General features: G+C 55.0%; 4 protein-coding genes across 7 annotated transcripts in view; all 4 read left to right on the top strand.

Annotated features, from left to right (window-relative positions):
• On the top strand, positions 1 to 3275 carry HOXA7 (homeobox A7). Its single transcript, XM_019726151.2, has 3 exons — positions 1 to 139; positions 498 to 1085; positions 2074 to 3275. Exons 2-3 carry the CDS (start codon positions 707 to 709, stop codon positions 2391 to 2393), a joined length of 699 nt encoding a protein of 232 aa, XP_019581710.1. The 5' UTR covers positions 1 to 139; positions 498 to 706; the 3' UTR covers positions 2394 to 3275.
• Positions 3276 to 4578: 1303 nt separating this feature from the next.
• The window catches only part of HOXA3 (homeobox A3), a 45487-nt gene continuing 33491 nt past the window's right edge, over positions 4579 to 16574 (top strand). For all 4 annotated transcript variants that reach the window (XM_074340904.1, XM_074340906.1, XM_074340903.1 and 1 more), the window contains exon 1: positions 4579 to 5014. The gene's annotated coding sequence lies outside the window, so the exon portion shown is untranslated. The remainder of the gene's footprint in view (positions 5015 to 16574) is intronic.
• HOXA6 (homeobox A6) lies at positions 7162 to 11675 on the top strand. The gene is made up of 2 exons (XM_019726150.2): positions 7162 to 9991; positions 11377 to 11675. The coding sequence occupies exons 1-2, from the start codon at positions 9553 to 9555 to the stop codon at positions 11634 to 11636; spliced, it is 699 nt and encodes a 232-aa protein (XP_019581709.2). The 5' UTR covers positions 7162 to 9552; the 3' UTR covers positions 11637 to 11675.
• Positions 11866 to 16236, top strand: HOXA5 (homeobox A5). Its single transcript, XM_019726148.2, has 2 exons — positions 11866 to 14276; positions 15264 to 16236. Exons 1-2 carry the CDS (start codon positions 13382 to 13384, stop codon positions 15512 to 15514), a joined length of 1146 nt encoding a protein of 381 aa, XP_019581707.1. The 5' UTR covers positions 11866 to 13381; the 3' UTR covers positions 15515 to 16236.

Below are 16574 nucleotides of genomic sequence, written 5' to 3'. Positions count from 1 at the left end.
GGCAGATAAACAGTGCGCGACTGATTAAGGAAAGGAAGCCAGGAGACCTTGACTTTATTCGAACCACATGGTTCCAGTTTGCTGTGGCGTTCTCGTTGCAGCTGGAAGCGAAGCTGCGCCGGTTCCCTCCTGGATGGGAGTAAGTGGGCCTATCGCCCGCTGGACTTGGGTGGGAGGAGATTTACCCAGGGCAAAGACTTGCCCACTCGGTCACCATGGGGCTTGCGTGGGGGAGTAGAGCCCCTCGCTGGGCTGGGTCAGTGGACAGAAGAGGGGCAGGGGGGACCCGCAGGCTTGGTCCAGGGTTCAATAATCAGCAAGAACGGGCTGTGCCCGGCCGCCCCCGGGTGGCCTCTGCAGGCTAGGCGTCCAGGTTGCCAACCGACTAAGCGCTCCCACCGAGCCTGGAGTGCTTTTTTCCCCTCAGGACGCCAGGCCGGCTGGGCGCGGGCAGATTCGTTGGCTACATATTTGAGCCTCTTCCCCTTCCATTCTAGGCTGCCGCCGGCCCCGCGGAGAGAGACCACCTGTGAGGGCTGCTGAGATTGGCGGAGGCGGTCATGTGGGAGGTCACGTGCTGCGGCGAGCTCCGTCCAAAAGAAAATGGGGTTTGGTGTAAATCTGGGGGTGTAATGTTATCATATATCACGCTACCTCGTAAAACCGACACTGAAAGCTGCCGGACAACAAATCACAGGTCAAAATTATGAGTTCTTCGTATTATGTGAACGCGCTTTTTAGCAAATATACGGCGGGGGCTTCTCTGTTCCAAAATGCCGAGCCGACTTCTTGCTCCTTTGCGCCCAACTCGCAGAGAAGCGGCTACGGGGCGGGAGCCGGTGCCTTCGCTTCGACCGTACCGGGCTTGTACAATGTCAACAGCCCCCTCTATCAGAGCCCCTTCGCGTCGGGCTACGGCCTAGGCGCCGACGCCTACGGCAACCTGCCCTGCGCCTCCTACGACCAAAACATCCCCGGGCTCTGCAGTGACCTCGCCAAAGGCGCCTGCGACAAGGCGGACGAAGGCGCGCTGCACGGTCCGGCCGAGGCCAATTTCCGCATCTATCCCTGGATGCGGTCTTCAGGTAGGCGCAACCGCTAGGCGGGCCGGGTGAGCCGGCCGAGTGGGAGCGGGGAGAACCGGGCTGGGGAGCGCGGAGCAGGGAGCCAGGCTGCTGCGAGCCGGCCGCCCCTTGACTCCTGGCGGCGCTGCCTTTCTGGTTTTAATTAGAGCCGAGGCGCCATAGCGTGGAGAGCCCATAGCATTGTATGTAAATGAGGCTCATAAAACTTTTTATGGCCCAATTAATGGGTTCAATCCTCGTAAATTTATTTAACTCCATTTGCCTTGGAATTTTAACATTAAGTTTGTTTGTTCGCTATTCCCCCTCTCTTTCTCCCTCCCTTTCTTCTCTCTCCCTCCCTCCTCCTTTTCATTTCAGCCTGGCTTTTCTTTCTCAAAAGCAAGGAGAGCCTAACCCTTCAGGGCCCCTCACACGCCCCTGTGCCAGGGGCCATTTAAAGGCTGGGGTAGGTGTATGTGTGTGGGGGGGTGTCAGGAGCGGGAACAGAGGGTCGGAGTGCCCTAGGAAGGTCCGGGGGTGGGGACACGGGCTGCTGGGGAGAGAAGGCGCCCCTGGGGTGCTGGCCGCCCTAGAGTCTCTCACTTGCCTAGCCAGGCAGAGAAGCGGCCGGCTCGTCTTTGAATGGCAAAAGCGCAGCGTCTCCCACTTGCCCACACTCTATATTTACAATTTCTCTTTGTCAGAGGGAAGCAGGACATTGTGAAAGCCTATCCGGCTGGAAAGGGCGGTTGTAAAGTTGGGATTCTGCGCCTTCCCTCCTCATGGAACTGCCTGCGCGTCTGGCACCGCAGTTGGGGTCTTCCCCTACCACTCCCGCTCCTCCCCCAGCTCAGTTCTGGGGCGCGGTGCGGAGGGGGGACTCGATCCCGGGTCAGGGCCGGGATGAAGGTGCGAGCTCTGGGACAGCGGCCTAGCTAATTCACTGTTCTGTCATGTCCTTGTTGGCTTGTCTGTCCCTGTGTCCATGTGTCCATATGTCTGCTTGCAGGGCCCGACAGGAAGCGAGGCCGCCAGACCTACACTCGCTACCAGACGCTGGAGCTGGAGAAGGAATTCCACTTCAACCGCTACCTGACACGGCGCCGCCGCATCGAGATCGCCCATGCGCTCTGTCTCACTGAGCGCCAGATCAAGATCTGGTTCCAGAATCGCCGCATGAAGTGGAAGAAAGAGCATAAGGACGAGGGTCCGGCCCCCGCAGCAGCCCCCGAGGGCTCTGTGCCGGCTGCTGCAGCCACTGCCGCCGCTGCCGACAAGGCCGAGGAGGAGGACGACGAGGAAGAAGAGGATGACGAGGAAGAGGAATGAGGGGCCGCCTAGCCAGGCCCTTGGCTGCACCAGACACTCGGGAAAGCGTCTTTAGAGACTCAACGATTTTATTTACAAAAGTGGGAAAAATAAAATGTTTAAAAAAAAAGTCCCCAACCTGTACCCCATTACCCACTCCAGCTCCCAACTTTTCTGGACTGAGCAGCCACCTAGATCGGGTCCCCTTGGGGATCCCCTCTGCCTCCGAGGACCCCCTGCAGACACCCTCCTCAACCCAAGGCCGGCTGGCTCTGTGTTGGCAAGGCTAAAATACTACCTAGCACAGGCCTCGGAGAGGCACTCCCAAACTACCTATGGGCCCAGCCCCAGCGGGCCTCCACTCCCAGGAAGCCCAGAAGTGTCCCAACACTGGCAGGCACCTAGCACCTCCCCCATACTGTCAAGGACCTGACTCTCTCAGTACTACCTACTTGTCCCAAACTACCTATTTTGTGCTCACTGGCTCACCTGCTACCTAGTGCCGGCCCCTCCCAGGCCAGGCCCCTGCTGCTTGCGGCTGACAGCCTTTGGGGTTCCTGAGGCTGCACTGAGAAGGTGCTGGGGTCTGGGGACCAGGGCATTGGCTTCTATTTAAATTGAAGAATAATTTATTTATTCCAAAGCATTCTAAGTGCTGCAACCTAGAATCCCTCCCTCTCTGGCCTGGGTACCCCAAGTTCAGGCCCATCCCCCACTTCTGGAGGGGAGCATTCCTAAGCTAGCTGCAGAACTCTGAGTTAGCTTCTGTTTAGTAGGACTGCAGAGATGCTCCCAGCCTCCCTGCCCCTTCCTGGTCCCTGTGTCCTACTGCCCAGCCATGTTGAATGACTTTTCCTACAATAGCAAATAATGTATATTTGAATAAGATTTTTTTGTCATTTATATAGTCTTGGAGCTCATTTGTAGGGCAATGTCTTGACTTGGGAAGAATGTGTTAATGGGGTGACTTTGTAGCATGGTGTGTTGTCTTGAGCTAACTCTATAGCAGGTGGGGAGAGCTAATGCCCTCCACAGTGCCCTTCATCTCCTCTGTCGTCCTGCGTCCCCCTCGTCCCTCTCAGCTCCTGGGGTTCCAGGAAAAGGAAGGTATGCTTCCAGTCTTGCCCAGCTAACTGTGTTTTATGTAACAGAAAAATAAAGATGCTTGGTGACAAAGAAACGTGGACTGCTTGGGGGGGGGGGGCTGCGGTAGAAGGTGAGCATGGCTGGAGAGCAAGCCCCGGCTCTGTGTGTGTACCCAAAGAGGCTTTAGAAAAGCAAAAGTGGAAGGACAAATAGAGTCCCAGTGCTGGGTGTTGAATTGCGTGTATATGTGTGTTGAGTCCCTTCTTGTGTGGATTTTTTACGTGTGGATTTGTATAGGTATCTGTGTACTTCTTTTTGTACGTGTATTTCTGTATATGTCTGTGTGTATTTTTACACGAGTCCATAATTGTATGTATTTCTGTGTCCGTAATTGAGTGACCGTGTTTCTGTGTGTAAATAAGTGCACGTATTTCTGTGTCCATACTTGAGTGTATGCGTTTCTGTGTGTCCATAATTGTGTGTATTTCTCTGTGTGAAATTTTTTGTCTGGTTTTTGTGTGTGCGGACAAACATCTTCCAAATCCCTTGAAAACGGAATCTTCGATGGATACATTGTATTCTATGAACCTCCCTAAAACCCTCCATAAATTCCATGACGGAATCCAAAATCCGCTCTTTCCTCGAAGGTTATGGGGTGGGCTTGCAAAGGGGTATCACTCTGCGACTGATCCCGAATTCTCCATGAGCCCTGAACCTGGCGTCAGGCTAGGAGGTGCTTTTCGGGGGTCTCTGACGCAGCCGCTTCACCCCGCATTCAGGCCAAACAAGGGCGCCCCACTGCAGCTGAGGGGTATGAGAAGGGACAGGGGCCTCAGACCCGGGCTGCAAGCCTCGGCAGGGGCGTCTGGGTGCCGGGAAAGATGAGGGGTTGGGGAAGGGGCCAGGGGCGGTGGGGACAGCGCAGAACAGCGTGAGCTCGGCGGGCGAGGACCTGGACTCCAGTCTCCTGCCTGGGCTGGGCCCTATTCTTATTGCTCTTTTAATAAAAGACCCAACTGGGTCGGTAAAACCTGCGGCCCCAAGTCGGGGCGGCCTCCGTGGTAAGATGGCGCCCGTGTAAGAGCTGCCTCCTCTTAGAGATGGGGAAAGGGTCATAAATCCGTTGTTGTTTATGAAAATTTACAACTTTGCAATACAACTTTATGAGTTGTTCGGCCCTTCCATTGGCCGCTGTCGGTCATGTGGATGGAAACCGTGAACATGAACTTTTTTATAATTTCCCTTGCGAGAATAGAGCCGCATTCTTTTGCTCCGCTCGGTCCTGCCTGCTTCGGAGCTCTGCCTTCCAGCCCGGCTCTGCTGCGCTTTGTCCGGCGATGACGAGCGAGAAGAGGCCCGGGGCCGGGCCGGCCCAGCCGCTCCCGCTGGAGGTGGGGCGCGCTCAGTTCCCGGCGCCGCGGCGGCCGCTTTGCAACTCGCAACCTGGCTAATTTCCTGCGTCCTCTGGCACCAGGAAGGAGGACGATTCGTCTCTCCGGGCTGCCCAAGCGACAGCTGTCAGAGGGGCAGGAGCTTCTGGGAGCCGCCATCTGAAGGTGAGACATGTGGGGAGACAGGAGCAAAGGTGGTGAGATGGAAGCCGGCGCCGGCGGCGGTGGGAGAGGGCACCCAGGGAGGCTTTGAAGAGGGGTATACTCTCTTCACCCACATTCAACCCGTTCACATTCGCCCCCCCATCACACACTACAGCCACACACACACACACACACACACACACACTCCCCTCCTCCCCGTGGCATAGAATACCCGCCTTCCTGTGGCACAGCGCCCTGGCACGGGGCAGGAGCACTGAGGTCTCTCTCCCCTTCTCCAGCGACCTGCCTGAACCCCAAAGGAAGTGCCCCTGCACCCTGCGTTCCCGCCAGCCTCTCGGGTTTGGATTTGTTTTCTTTTTTTCATTCATGACCCAATTGGTTCGACTGAATTGGGGATAGTTTCCGACCTGGGAAGGTGGGAAGAGGTGAGGGCAAAGTGAAATAATTAATTAATCGACAGGCGTTTTATAGCATCAACACAGCACCTTCTATTCCGTGGGAACTGGTTTCCGGAGAGGAAGGTAGAACGAGGGGGAAAAACCAAAAACTTACTAATTCAGCCAGAGTCTTCTGCTGATCGCCTGCTTCCCTCCACGCGATTTTCCGATGAGAAGGGTGTCAGAAGCGCGGAGGAGAGGGAAGAGGTTCGCGGGTGGAATTCTGTGTTGGAGGAGAGGATGGGGTTAATTGGCTGGGTGTTGCTTGGCGGGAAGTTTCGGTGCAGAGGATGGAGTGGTGTTATTGCGAGGGGCAGGGGCCCGAAGCTAAGGTTGAAGGGGGACGCAAACCAAGTCTGGGCGATAGGGGGACCCCCCCCACCCTCCTTGGCGCAGCGGGGTGGCGACCGTGCGCCCACCTTCCGGGAGCGGCAAGAGGACTGTGGAGCCGCCTGGGCGGAGGGGGCCGCGAACGTTGGCTTTATGTCGCGCGGTGGCACAGACCGCGGTTTGTCCCGGGTGTCTCTCGGTCAGATTTGCCCCGGGAGCTTCCTGGGATAGCGGCCAGAAACCGCCCTGAGGTTCTGTGCTCTAGTTGTTTTTGTTTGTTTTTTTGGTTTTGGTTGTTGTTTTCCCACCTTAAGACAATACCTTGGTGTGAATTAGATATTTAAGAAGGGGCTGTGGGGGTTCGGGACGCCCGCCGGTGCTTTGGGTGCGCTCAGGGCGGATAAAGCGGCGTATTTGCATCGAAGGGCCGCGGGCGGCCTGACTGCGGCTGCCGCGGGCAGATTATTTATTGCGACCGCGCCGGGCGCTCGCTGCTGCCACGCTGTGGCGGTCGCCGGGACCGACGCCAGCCGCAGCCCCGCGTCGTGCAGCCAGGCGCGACTGCTGCGCGGGCCCCTCAGAGATTCCCGAGGAGGCCGAGGAGAGGGGGGCGAGGGAGGACCTGAGGGGCGGTCTCCCAGGGCCTGACTGGCCCGGAACCTCCCCCGCCTTGGCCACCTGACAGAAGCTGGACGCCCGACTAGACTCGTGTCCCCCTTTCCCCCCAGCACCATGGAGACTGGTTGCACAGGCCGCCTGGCACGTCATGGTTGCTTCTATCCAAACTGCGTGTCCCAAGGCGCCCTGGGGGCGCACGCTGGTTCGAGGAACGCGCCGCTTTGGGATTTTGAAATCAGAGAGACCACTCATAGTCCTGAGGCCTGCAGGCCTGTCTGGCTCTGAGGAGGATTGGCTATGGCAAGGAAGGTGGGCTTTGGTTCCAGGCGAGGGCCTGTGACAGGCAGAGGCCGCACCTGTATGCTGTGGGTTCTGGCCTGGTCTAGAGATCCGGGCGGCTGAGATGGCCTTCAAGGTTCCCCCACACCGGCAGGCCACCATTCAGCCTGGCGAAAGTCGAGGAGCTCAGTGGGCAGCCCAGGGAAAAGGCGGATTGTTGGTCCCTGCTTGCCATCCCATCCCCCTTGAAGAGCAGCTGAAAGGTAAGTGCTTTCTGCGTGGCTTTAACGACGAAGAGAGAGCCCTGGTGGCCATTCTCACCATCCCAGGAAAGGCTCTCTCCACAGTCTGGGGCTCCTATTCTTGCCTGAGTCAGTCTCTGTCTCTGTCTCTCCATATATATATATATATATATATATATATATATATATATATATATATATATATATATATATATGAGAAATAAATTTGGGCGGCTGCCAACATATGTACCAGTTTTGGCTAACATAGATATTTCAATTTAATCATTTTTTTCCATCTTAGTGCTCATAGAAGCTAGAAATATAATGGTTTTTGGCTGTTAGCTGAGAAATCAAATTCTCTTGTTGGCTGGGACCATTATTAGATCGAGAATCCAGGTCAAAGCATAACAAATAATAATAACAGTAGTAAACTGCCACCAGCCCCAAAACTGCGGGACATGGAGTAATGAAGCAGAAATTATAAATGTAAACATTTATCAATATCTCCAAGTGTTTTTTCATCTTACATAATAATAACTTGCTTGAAATCACTGTCATCTGATGGTCTTGTTTAAGAAACAATAACTCAAACATGATACTCTTGGAACGTAGCTTTAAAAAATAATTCCGTTTTTAATTTTTGACTCTTGAGGTTTCATTTTCATCTATCAGATCCTTTCCGTGAAGAAATACAAGGGAAATATTAAATTCTATCCTCTCCTGCCAGGTCTTTCATTATATATGCAAAGGAGAAACTTTCCCGGCTTAGTTTTATTGGGTGCAACCACAAGGTTTCTGGGCACAGTCCCCAGAAGGTTGGCAACAGCCGCTTTCAAGGGTGCACACTAGGCTTTGAGGAGGCCGACCTTAGCCCAGTGCTTTCCCTTTTTTTTTTTCTCTTTGGGGGAAGTGAGAACAGGAGAAAAAATCGAAAAGCAAGCAAGAAATTAAGGAAGCTGTTGCTGGATTCCTAGAGGGGCATTGCCACCCCCCAAGTCCTGAACTCCATTCTCTGTATTTGCCAGAGTTTTACAGATCTTATAAACACCCTTCAGAAATGCAACCAAATCGTATAAATAGTCTTTCTTCAACATCCACAGAACTACTAATTCAAGGGGTTTTACAAGCCCAACAAATACAGTCATAAAAATGCCATTGGAAAGATATCACATTTTACAAAATGAGATTGATCCATGCGCTGTAAAAGTCAACTCTCTGGAAGGCACACCTCTCATCCAACAGAGGGGAGCCCAGGACAGGCTTTTTATGTCCAGTCTGGGAAAGGCCAGGCCTGGGACTGCGGTAAAAGCAATTCAGACGATTTCCTGGAGCCAGCAGACAACTGGTCCCCATTCTGGAGCGACTGCGGGAGGCAGGCCCTGGACCAGTCCCAGGAAAGGCAGGAAAGAAGACACACCCCAGGACACTGTGGGGCGTGGGGATCCCCAAAATCAAGCACATCAATTATCCCTCAGCCTTGGGCCCAACGGAGCTGGCCTCTGTGCCCGGCTTGGCCAGGGACCCTGGGTCGCCTGCACTTCTGGAATAAGAACAGAGATTCCACATCTGGATCTTTCAGTTCTGAGCAGTCCAGGTGGCAGAGGGAGATTCCAGGGGCGCTGGGCAAGGGGAGCATGTCGCACCGCTGCCTTCGGTGCTCATTCTCATGGCTACTCTTCTGCAGGTCCCTTTCTTGTTGAAACCAGTGATTTCTGGCCTCTCGGTTCCTGGGTTCAAACGCGAGACGGGGGCGCACAGCTTGTGGGGGTGCTTTGAGGCTAGGCAGTCGCTGGCCATTGGAGGGGAGCGAGTGGGGACTCAAAGGAGACGTGTTGTTTGTGGGAGGAGGGGACCCGCGGCGGAAGAGACTACGTTTGGCCGCGTTCTGGTCAGCTTCAGGTGAGCCTTCCGCCCTCAGTGGCTGGCAGGCCCAGGCCCCTGGTGGGAGTGGGGAAGGAGAACAGGAGGGGATGCACCGATTCCTAAGGCGCAGGAATAAGGAGAAGGAAGCTCAGGCCTGGTTTCTCAGAGCCCTTCTCTGGCTCCGGAACCCGCACCCAAGGGTAGGGGAGTGCAGGGGGAGGGGCAAACTCAGGGCCTTGCTGGGCGGACAGGCCGCACAGAGTAAAGCCATTCTTGTCACCGCCCCCCCAACCACCCGCCATGCGTGCGGCTGTCAGGTTTCCTGTTTGGAGGTGAAAACCAGCAAAATCTAGCAAGGCAAAAAGGGGAGGAGGAAAGAGCGGGCCTGGCGGGCCTGGCGGGCCTGGCGGCGGCACGAATACCCCTACCCGGGCCTGATCCGCACGCCTCTGACCCGGCAGTGCCCGCGGTTGGCGTTCGGAAAAGGGAGCCGGGCGGGCCGGCTGTGCGCGCCCATTAATCTGCCGGGCGGGCGGCGGGCAGGCGGGCTGGGGGCTGTTTGTAACTTTGCTGCCTCGGTCGCCGCGGTCCCCGGGGAGCGGGCTCCGGCGCTCGCTCCCATTGGCCACCGCCGCGTCAGCTGGTGCGATTTGCTGCTGTCGCTTTTGGCGTTCGGCCATCCAGAAACAAACCAGTTCGATGACTACTAATAGTTATAGCCAGATGTACTAATACACAACAAATCACAGTCCTGCAGTGGGGCGCGCAAATGAGTTCCTATTTTGTGAATCCCACTTTCCCCGGGAGCCTGCCCAGCGGCCAGGACTTCTTGGGCCAGCTGCCCCTCTACCCGGCCGGCTATGACGCGCTGAGGCCCTTCCCGGCCTCGTACGGGGCGTCGAGCCTCCCGGACAAGACGTACACCTCACCTTGTTTCTACCAACAATCCAACTCGGTCCTGGCCTGCAACCGGGCGTCCTACGAGTACGGGGCCTCGTGTTTCTATTCTGATAAGGACCTCAGTGGCGCCTCGCCCTCGGGCAGTGGCAAACAGAGGGGCCCCGGGGACTACCTGCACTTTTCTCCCGAGCAGCAGTACAAACCCGACAGCAGCAGTGTGCCGGGCAAAGCCCTCCATGACGAAGGCACCGACCGGAAGTACACGAGTCCTGTTTACCCCTGGATGCAGCGGATGAACTCCTGCGCGGGTAAGGCATTTCCCTGTAGCCCCCCAAAGAGAGTGGAAGGAGAGGGGGAAGGAGGCAGGAAAAGAAGGAAGGAGGAGACAGAGAAAGTCGACAGAGGCAATAGAAACACAGAAGGAAATAATGAACAAAGTTTATTTGGCTTTTAAAAGAGATATTTTAAAAAACCCAACCCATTCCCAATGGGGCAATCAAGCTGTGGCAGAGTGAAAGCAAGCCACTAGTGTCCATGTAAGGTGACACCTTAGGGGAGTGTGTGGGGGTCACTGCCATACTATGTGGGACCCCGTGACAGGGGCAACCTGAAGAGAAAGCTAGGATGGATGGGACAGAGCACCTGCCCACACTGCACCCTGGTAACACCCTGCTCAGGTTCCCAAGCGGAGATGGCTTTCTCACCCATCACTGATAACTCCCCTTCACCTGCAACCCCTTCTCCTTTCTGCCCTTCAGAAACCCATATACATAGAGGCCCTCATATGACCTCTTCCAGGGTCTCCCGAAAGCCTTGGAGGGCCACATCCTAAGGCTCGGTATTTTTTCTCTTTTCTCCCACCCCTCCTCCCCTTCCACTTAACTGCTCACTCACAGCCAACTTCTGCCTCCTTCTGAGGCCCTGCCTGAGTCTCATACACCTAGCTTGGGGGATCCCTCCACCCATGGGCCCCTTTGGCACCAGAGCAGATAGCCCTTCACAGTCCTACATTTCCAGGAACCCCATATGGCCCATAGCTCCATCTCTTTGCCCCCCCCCCCCAGTTTCAAAAAAACTCCACAGGGACTCCTTGGAGCAGGACAGAACCTAATGCGGATTTTAAAACGTATGGTATTTTGCTTTAAAATCCACTTGTTTTTTCAAGGGAGCTCTGCGTTTCTCAAAAGGGCCATACAATTGGGGGCGATTTACAAAGATTTGAGAAGGCTGACCATTTTAATTTTCCAAAAAGTGTGTTGTGGAGCCTTGACATGGCTGGCCACAGTAGCACCTTCACAGAGCTCTGTGTGTGAATTCAAAGTGTCTAGCCTGCCTACACAGTGTTCCACACCCACCACTCCCACACACACACACTACACTCCCACAAAAACACGACTTAAGTACCCCGAATTAAGAATGCTTATCATATTCTTTTGCTTGTAATGCTTTCTTACAGAGCAAATTTTTCAAAAACAGTAATTTCCCACCCCAAGTTGTTTTAGGTGGAAAACATCTCGCGTGGTATGAAATAATCTTCTCCCATCCAGCCGACTTTTGGCCCAAGACGTAGTGGGAGAGGATGGAGTGGAGGCGGGTTGTTTCCAGTCCAGAGGCCCAGGGGCGCTGGGTGCGGGGCTGACTGGTTTGGCTACCCGATCCTGGTTTACTGGCGCCTGGCCATATCTGCCCGCAGGTGCTGTGTACGGGAGTCACGGGCGCCGAGGCCGCCAGACCTACACTCGCTACCAGACGCTGGAGCTAGAGAAGGAATTCCACTTCAACCGCTACTTGACACGGCGCCGCCGCATCGAGATCGCCAATGCGCTTTGCCTCACCGAGCGCCAGATCAAGATCTGGTTCCAGAACCGCCGCATGAAGTGGAAAAAGGAAAATAAACTCATCAATTCCACACAGCCCAGCGGGGAGGAAGCTGAGGCAAAGGCGGGCGAGTAGACGCCTGGGCAGGGACCAGGCCAGCGCTGCAACCTCCCTTGGCTTCGCCCCCTTGCCTTTGCCTGCTCCCCAACTTTTCTCCCCACCTGCTCCCATCCGTGGGGCTCACGCAGCTTCAGGGGAGCCCGGAGCTTTGCAAACGCCTGAGTATTTATTTCTTACCAAAAAAAAAAAAAAAAAAAGAAAGAAAGAAAGAAAGAGAGAAAAAAAAAAGAAAAGAAAGAAAAACACCACACACACAGCCAATCCCAGCGGTGGAGCAAATCGCACTGCACCCACAGTCTGGCTCTCCAAGGCTGCCCAAGCCCGTTCCGGATCCCAAGGCGCGCCCCAAATTCGTCTCCGGCTCTTGTACATGCGTCTCTATGCGCCCCTGAGTTCGGGCCGCGGGGTTGCTGAAAAGGAAAGAGCCCCGGGACCGAGCCCCTTTTGGTGTCTGGGCGTTTTGGCCTCGGTTCCTAGCCATCAAGTCCCGGAGGGCACCACCAAATCGACTCCGGCCACTGCAAAGAGGGGCCTAAAGGCTGGGGCCCCAGCACTGCGGTGGCCTCCGAGGCAGCCCCCAGACAGGAAGAAGCGCGAGGAACAAAGGGGGCCCTGAGAGAGCCTTAGTCTTTCGGCCCTGCGCGCAACCGTCCGTGGAAGAGAAGCAGCCTCAGCCGAGACCAGTCAACCTGGGCGCGGGTGGAAGTTTACATCCCCGGGAGCAACTGGGCTCCCGAAGGATCCGGGCTCCGGATTCCCGCTCCTTGCCTCCGACAGTGCCGGTGCTGCCACCACAGCAGCTTTCAGGACCTCAGGAGGGGACCAGGGCCATGGGAGCGGCAAGAGTTCTGGTTTCCAAACGTGCCAGGGGCGCCTGCGACGCTGGGCCTCCAGCGGGAAGATCTCCCCATGCCTTTCGGCTATATTCGTGGTTTACTTTCGTCTTTCAGATCCCAGGAAAATAACTACGGAGATACTAGGCACTGCCACGAAATGCTTCCATTAGCGCGCTCATTTTACTCCTGGAGGTTTAAGCAAGACCCTAATAACTCGGCCCACGGATCCCCAGCCCCCAAGCGGCTTCTGTGGCTGCGGGGAGCCTGGCCCACTCGCTGGGTTCACAGAGAACCCTCCGACTTGGGGCCCGGGTGACTAGAGAAAAAGGACCCAGTGGTGAAGATTCTCCAGGCTGGATACTTAAAACAAATCAAATAGCAAACTAACGACATGAAAACCATATTTACACGAAAGAAAAATCGAACCTGGTTATAAAAGTATATGGAATTTGACCTCGCCTCGGAGAAGCACTACACAAAAGCTATCTTTAATAGACGCCTGTCATTTAAGAGCGGCAGGGACACTGCCCCTCATGCGCTCGCAAAAACAGAGCCATAATTGTAGCTGCTGCTGTGGGCAGGATTTATTTCTCCAATTGGCTAAATGGCCTCCCCCCTTCCCCGAAGGTGATATCTGTATTTTCAAATTTCAGAGCTGCCGGCACCACGGGCAGAACCGACCCCAAACTCGACACAAAAATAAGAGGGGCTACACAGCGGGGAAATAAAGTTGTTGTAAATAAAATCCAAGTCACCATCTCCCCCCAGTCCTCTGCATCCTCGCTGGGCACGCGATCGGCAGCTGACGGCCTCACAATTGGTACATCCTAATGGAACTGCGAGGGAAATGCAATAATTTTGCCATAATGGGCTGTAACCTCAATTCGACCCCGGCCCTTGCAGCCCCGGGTCGGAAGCGGAGCGATGCGCCTTGCCTCCAGCGGGTGGCGCTCGAGTCCGACTGAACGGCGGCGGCGGGCGGCGGGCACGCGCCAGGGGCGCGCGCGCCACCCCTCTTGCCTCCACCCAACTCCCCCATTAGTGCACGAGTTTACCTCTAGAGGTCATCAGGCAGGATTTACGACTGGACAACAAAAGCACGTGATTCGAAGTCGTACCCCATATTTGGGTGCCTACGTAGGAGGGAACCAAGTACATGTCCCAGTCATTTCCATAATTCATCATAAATTGTGCAAGGGTGCTATAGACGCACAAACGACCGCGAGCCACAAATCAAGCACACATATCAAAAAACAAATGAGCTCTTATTTTGTAAACTCATTTTGCGGTCGCTATCCAAATGGCCCGGACTACCAGTTGCATAATTATGGAGATCATAGTTCCGTGAGCGAGCAATTCAGGGACTCGGCGAGCATGCACTCCGGCAGGTACGGCTACGGCTACAATGGCATGGATCTCAGCGTCGGCCGCTCGGGCTCCGGCCACTTTGGCTCCGGGGAGCGCGCCCGCAGCTACGCGGCCGGCGCCAGCACGGCGCCCGCCGAGCCCAGGTACAGCCAGCCGGCCACGTCCACGCACTCGCCTCCGCCTGACCCGCTGCCCTGCTCCGCGGTGGCCCCCTCGCCCGGCAGCGACAGCCACCACGGCGGGAAAAACTCCCTGGGCAACTCCAGCGGCGCCTCGGCCAACGCCGGCAGCACCCACATCAACAGCAGAGAGGGGGTTGGCACAGCGTCCGGAACCGAGGAGGACGCCCCCGCCAGCAGCGAGCAGGCGAGCGCGCAGAGCGAGCCGAGCCCGGCGCCGCCTGCTCAACCCCAGATCTACCCCTGGATGCGCAAGCTGCACATAAGTCATGGTAAAGCCAGCCTTTTCCTAAATCCACGCGGCCGCGGGGGCGCGGCACTCGGTCCCCCTCTCTCCTTTACCGCCCTCTCTCCCTCTCTCTCCTGGTCTCGCCTCTTCCAGCCCTCTGGAGCCTCTCCCCGCGGGTCTCCTTCCCTGCCTTCCTCCTTCCTCCTTCTCTTCTCTGCGGCGCCCAGCGCTCGCAAGTGGGGGTGGAGGGAAAGGGCGGATAGCCAGGCAAGTTTAGACGTTGAAAGGGGGGAGAAGGAAAAAAAAACCATGTCGAACCCCAGCGCCTCGGAACGCGCTCCCGGGTCAGGCCAGCCGAGCAGGGCGCAGAGAGGTAGAGGATGGCAGTAGGGACCGTGAATCGGGCTTGTCAGGGCGGATAATTTATGAGGAGGGCTACGCTGGGGAAACAGCGTTACTAATTAGAGTCCCCAAAAAGGGGCTTGGGGGGGGGGAATAATCCAGGCGACAGCCGGCGGGATTCTGAAGTTTGGGGCAGGAGGGAAAGCAGGAAAGGAAAGGGAAGAAAAAGAAAGCAGGCGCCCCAAGCGTGCAGGCTGGAACAGGAGGCGGCTCGCAAGGCTGGAACTTTAAGGGAGGGTGACCTGGAGGCCACTGGGACGCTCAGAAAAGGGCCTTGCTTTGGTGGGTTTCTGAGCGGTAGGCAGCCTCGGGGGGCTGTGCACCCCGCCTCGGGGAGCCTAGGGCAGGGCCAGAGGGCAAGAGAAGGGTGAGGGAAAACCAGGCGATTCTCCGGGACGCGGCTCCAGCCTCGGATGGGCCGATTGTTCCCAGAGTCAAAATCGTATTGTTTTCTCTCTAGAAAGGAAGAGGGAAGGAAATTCGGGAGGGGTGGGCAGGCGAGGAGCGAGGACTTGTTGAGCTTTTCTCCCCTCTTCCTCGCTCAGGACCCTGGCTCGTCCAGCGGGCGGACTTTTGGTATTCAGGGGTTGAGGAGTTGGTAGCTAAACCGCTGACTTTTCTGTTGCAGACAACATAGGTGGCCCGGAAGGCAAAAGGGCCCGGACGGCCTACACGCGCTACCAGACCCTGGAGCTGGAGAAGGAATTCCACTTCAACCGCTACCTGACCCGCCGAAGAAGGATTGAAATAGCACATGCTCTTTGCCTCTCCGAAAGACAAATTAAAATCTGGTTCCAAAACCGGAGAATGAAGTGGAAAAAAGATAATAAGCTGAAAAGCATGAGCATGGCGGCGGCGGGAGGGGCCTTCCGCCCCTGAGTATTTGAGCGTTTAAAGTACTGAGCAGTATTAGCGGATCCCGCGTAGTGTCAGTACTAAGGTGACTTTCTGAAACTCCCTTGTGTTCCTTCTGTGAAGAAGCCCTGTTCTCGTTGCCCTAATTCATCTTTTAATCATGAGCCTGTTTATTGCCATTATAGCGCCTGTATAAGTAGATCTGCTTTCTGTTCATCTCTTTGTCCTGAATGGCTTTGTCTTGAAAAAAAAATAGATGTTTTAACTTATTTATATGAAGCAAGCTGTGTTACTTGAAGTAACTATAACAAAAAAGAAAAGAGAAAAAAAACACACAAAAAAGTCCCCCTTCGACCTCGTTTAGTGCCAATGTTGTGTGTTGCACTCCAGTTGTTTAACTGCATGTGAGTGGAAGTGTTCCTGTCTCAATAGCTCCAAGCTGTTAAAGATATTTTTATTCAAACTACCTATATTCCTTGTGTAATTAATGCTGTTGTAGAGGTGACTTGATGAGACACAACTTGTTTGACGTGTAGTGACTAGTGACTCTGTGACGAAAACTGTGACTCCGAGCGGTGTGTCCCTGCGTGCCTTTGTAGGACCCTTTGCACGAACTCTGGAAGTGGCTCTTATAAGCGCAGCTTCAGTGATGTATGTTTTTGTGAACAAAGTTACAAATATTGTCCAAGTCTGGCTGTTTAAGCAAACTGTGATCAGCTTTTTTTTTTTTTTTTTTTTTTTTTTTTTGTATTTGTTTTTAAGGAAAAAAATACTGACTGGAAACAAAAAATAAACTTTCTATTGTAAGTTCTCTTAGTCTGGTTTGTGCCCAATAGTGCGCTGCTCTTTCTGCTCTTCTGTCTGTTTGTCCAGTCCTGGGAGTGTGTGAGTCTGAGGCCACCTGAGCAGCCTGCCTGTGCAAGGAGACCTCAGACCAACACTCTGACCCACCGCCTAACTACCTCTGACCCATCAGAAAGTTCAGTGCAGAAGGTGGAAAAGCTATATAGGTGGTTCCAAAGCCTGAGTCCAACCTGCCCATCCCTGAGGAAACCAAGTTAACTTGCTGAGTACAAAAAAAAAA

The sequence above is a fragment of the Rhinolophus sinicus genome, linkage group LG09 (genome assembly GCF_036562045.2).
Source record: "Rhinolophus sinicus isolate RSC01 linkage group LG09, ASM3656204v1, whole genome shotgun sequence".
Lineage (NCBI taxonomy): Eukaryota > Metazoa > Chordata > Mammalia > Chiroptera > Rhinolophidae > Rhinolophus > Rhinolophus sinicus.
Note: the sequence above shows the minus strand (reverse complement) of the source record. Positions and strands in the feature narration are given on the sequence as shown.

Bases quoted from the DNA above. Each gene is read 5' to 3' on its own strand.
- HOXA5 (XM_019726148.2), top strand. From the start codon at position 13,382: ATGCGCCTTGCCTCCAGCGGGTGGCGCTCGAGTCCGACTGAACGGCGG. The intron at 14,277-15,263 runs GTAAAGCCAGCC...TTTCTGTTGCAG, and splicing joins CAAGCTGCACATAAGTCATG to ACAACATAGGTGGCCCGGAA.
- HOXA7 (XM_019726151.2), top strand. From the start codon at position 707: ATGAGTTCTTCGTATTATGTGAACGCGCTTTTTAGCAAATATACGGCG. The intron at 1,086-2,073 runs GTAGGCGCAACC...GTCTGCTTGCAG, and splicing joins TCCCTGGATGCGGTCTTCAG to GGCCCGACAGGAAGCGAGGC.
- HOXA6 (XM_019726150.2), top strand. From the start codon at position 9,553: ATGAGTTCCTATTTTGTGAATCCCACTTTCCCCGGGAGCCTGCCCAGC. The intron at 9,992-11,376 runs GTAAGGCATTTC...ATCTGCCCGCAG, and splicing joins GCGGATGAACTCCTGCGCGG to GTGCTGTGTACGGGAGTCAC.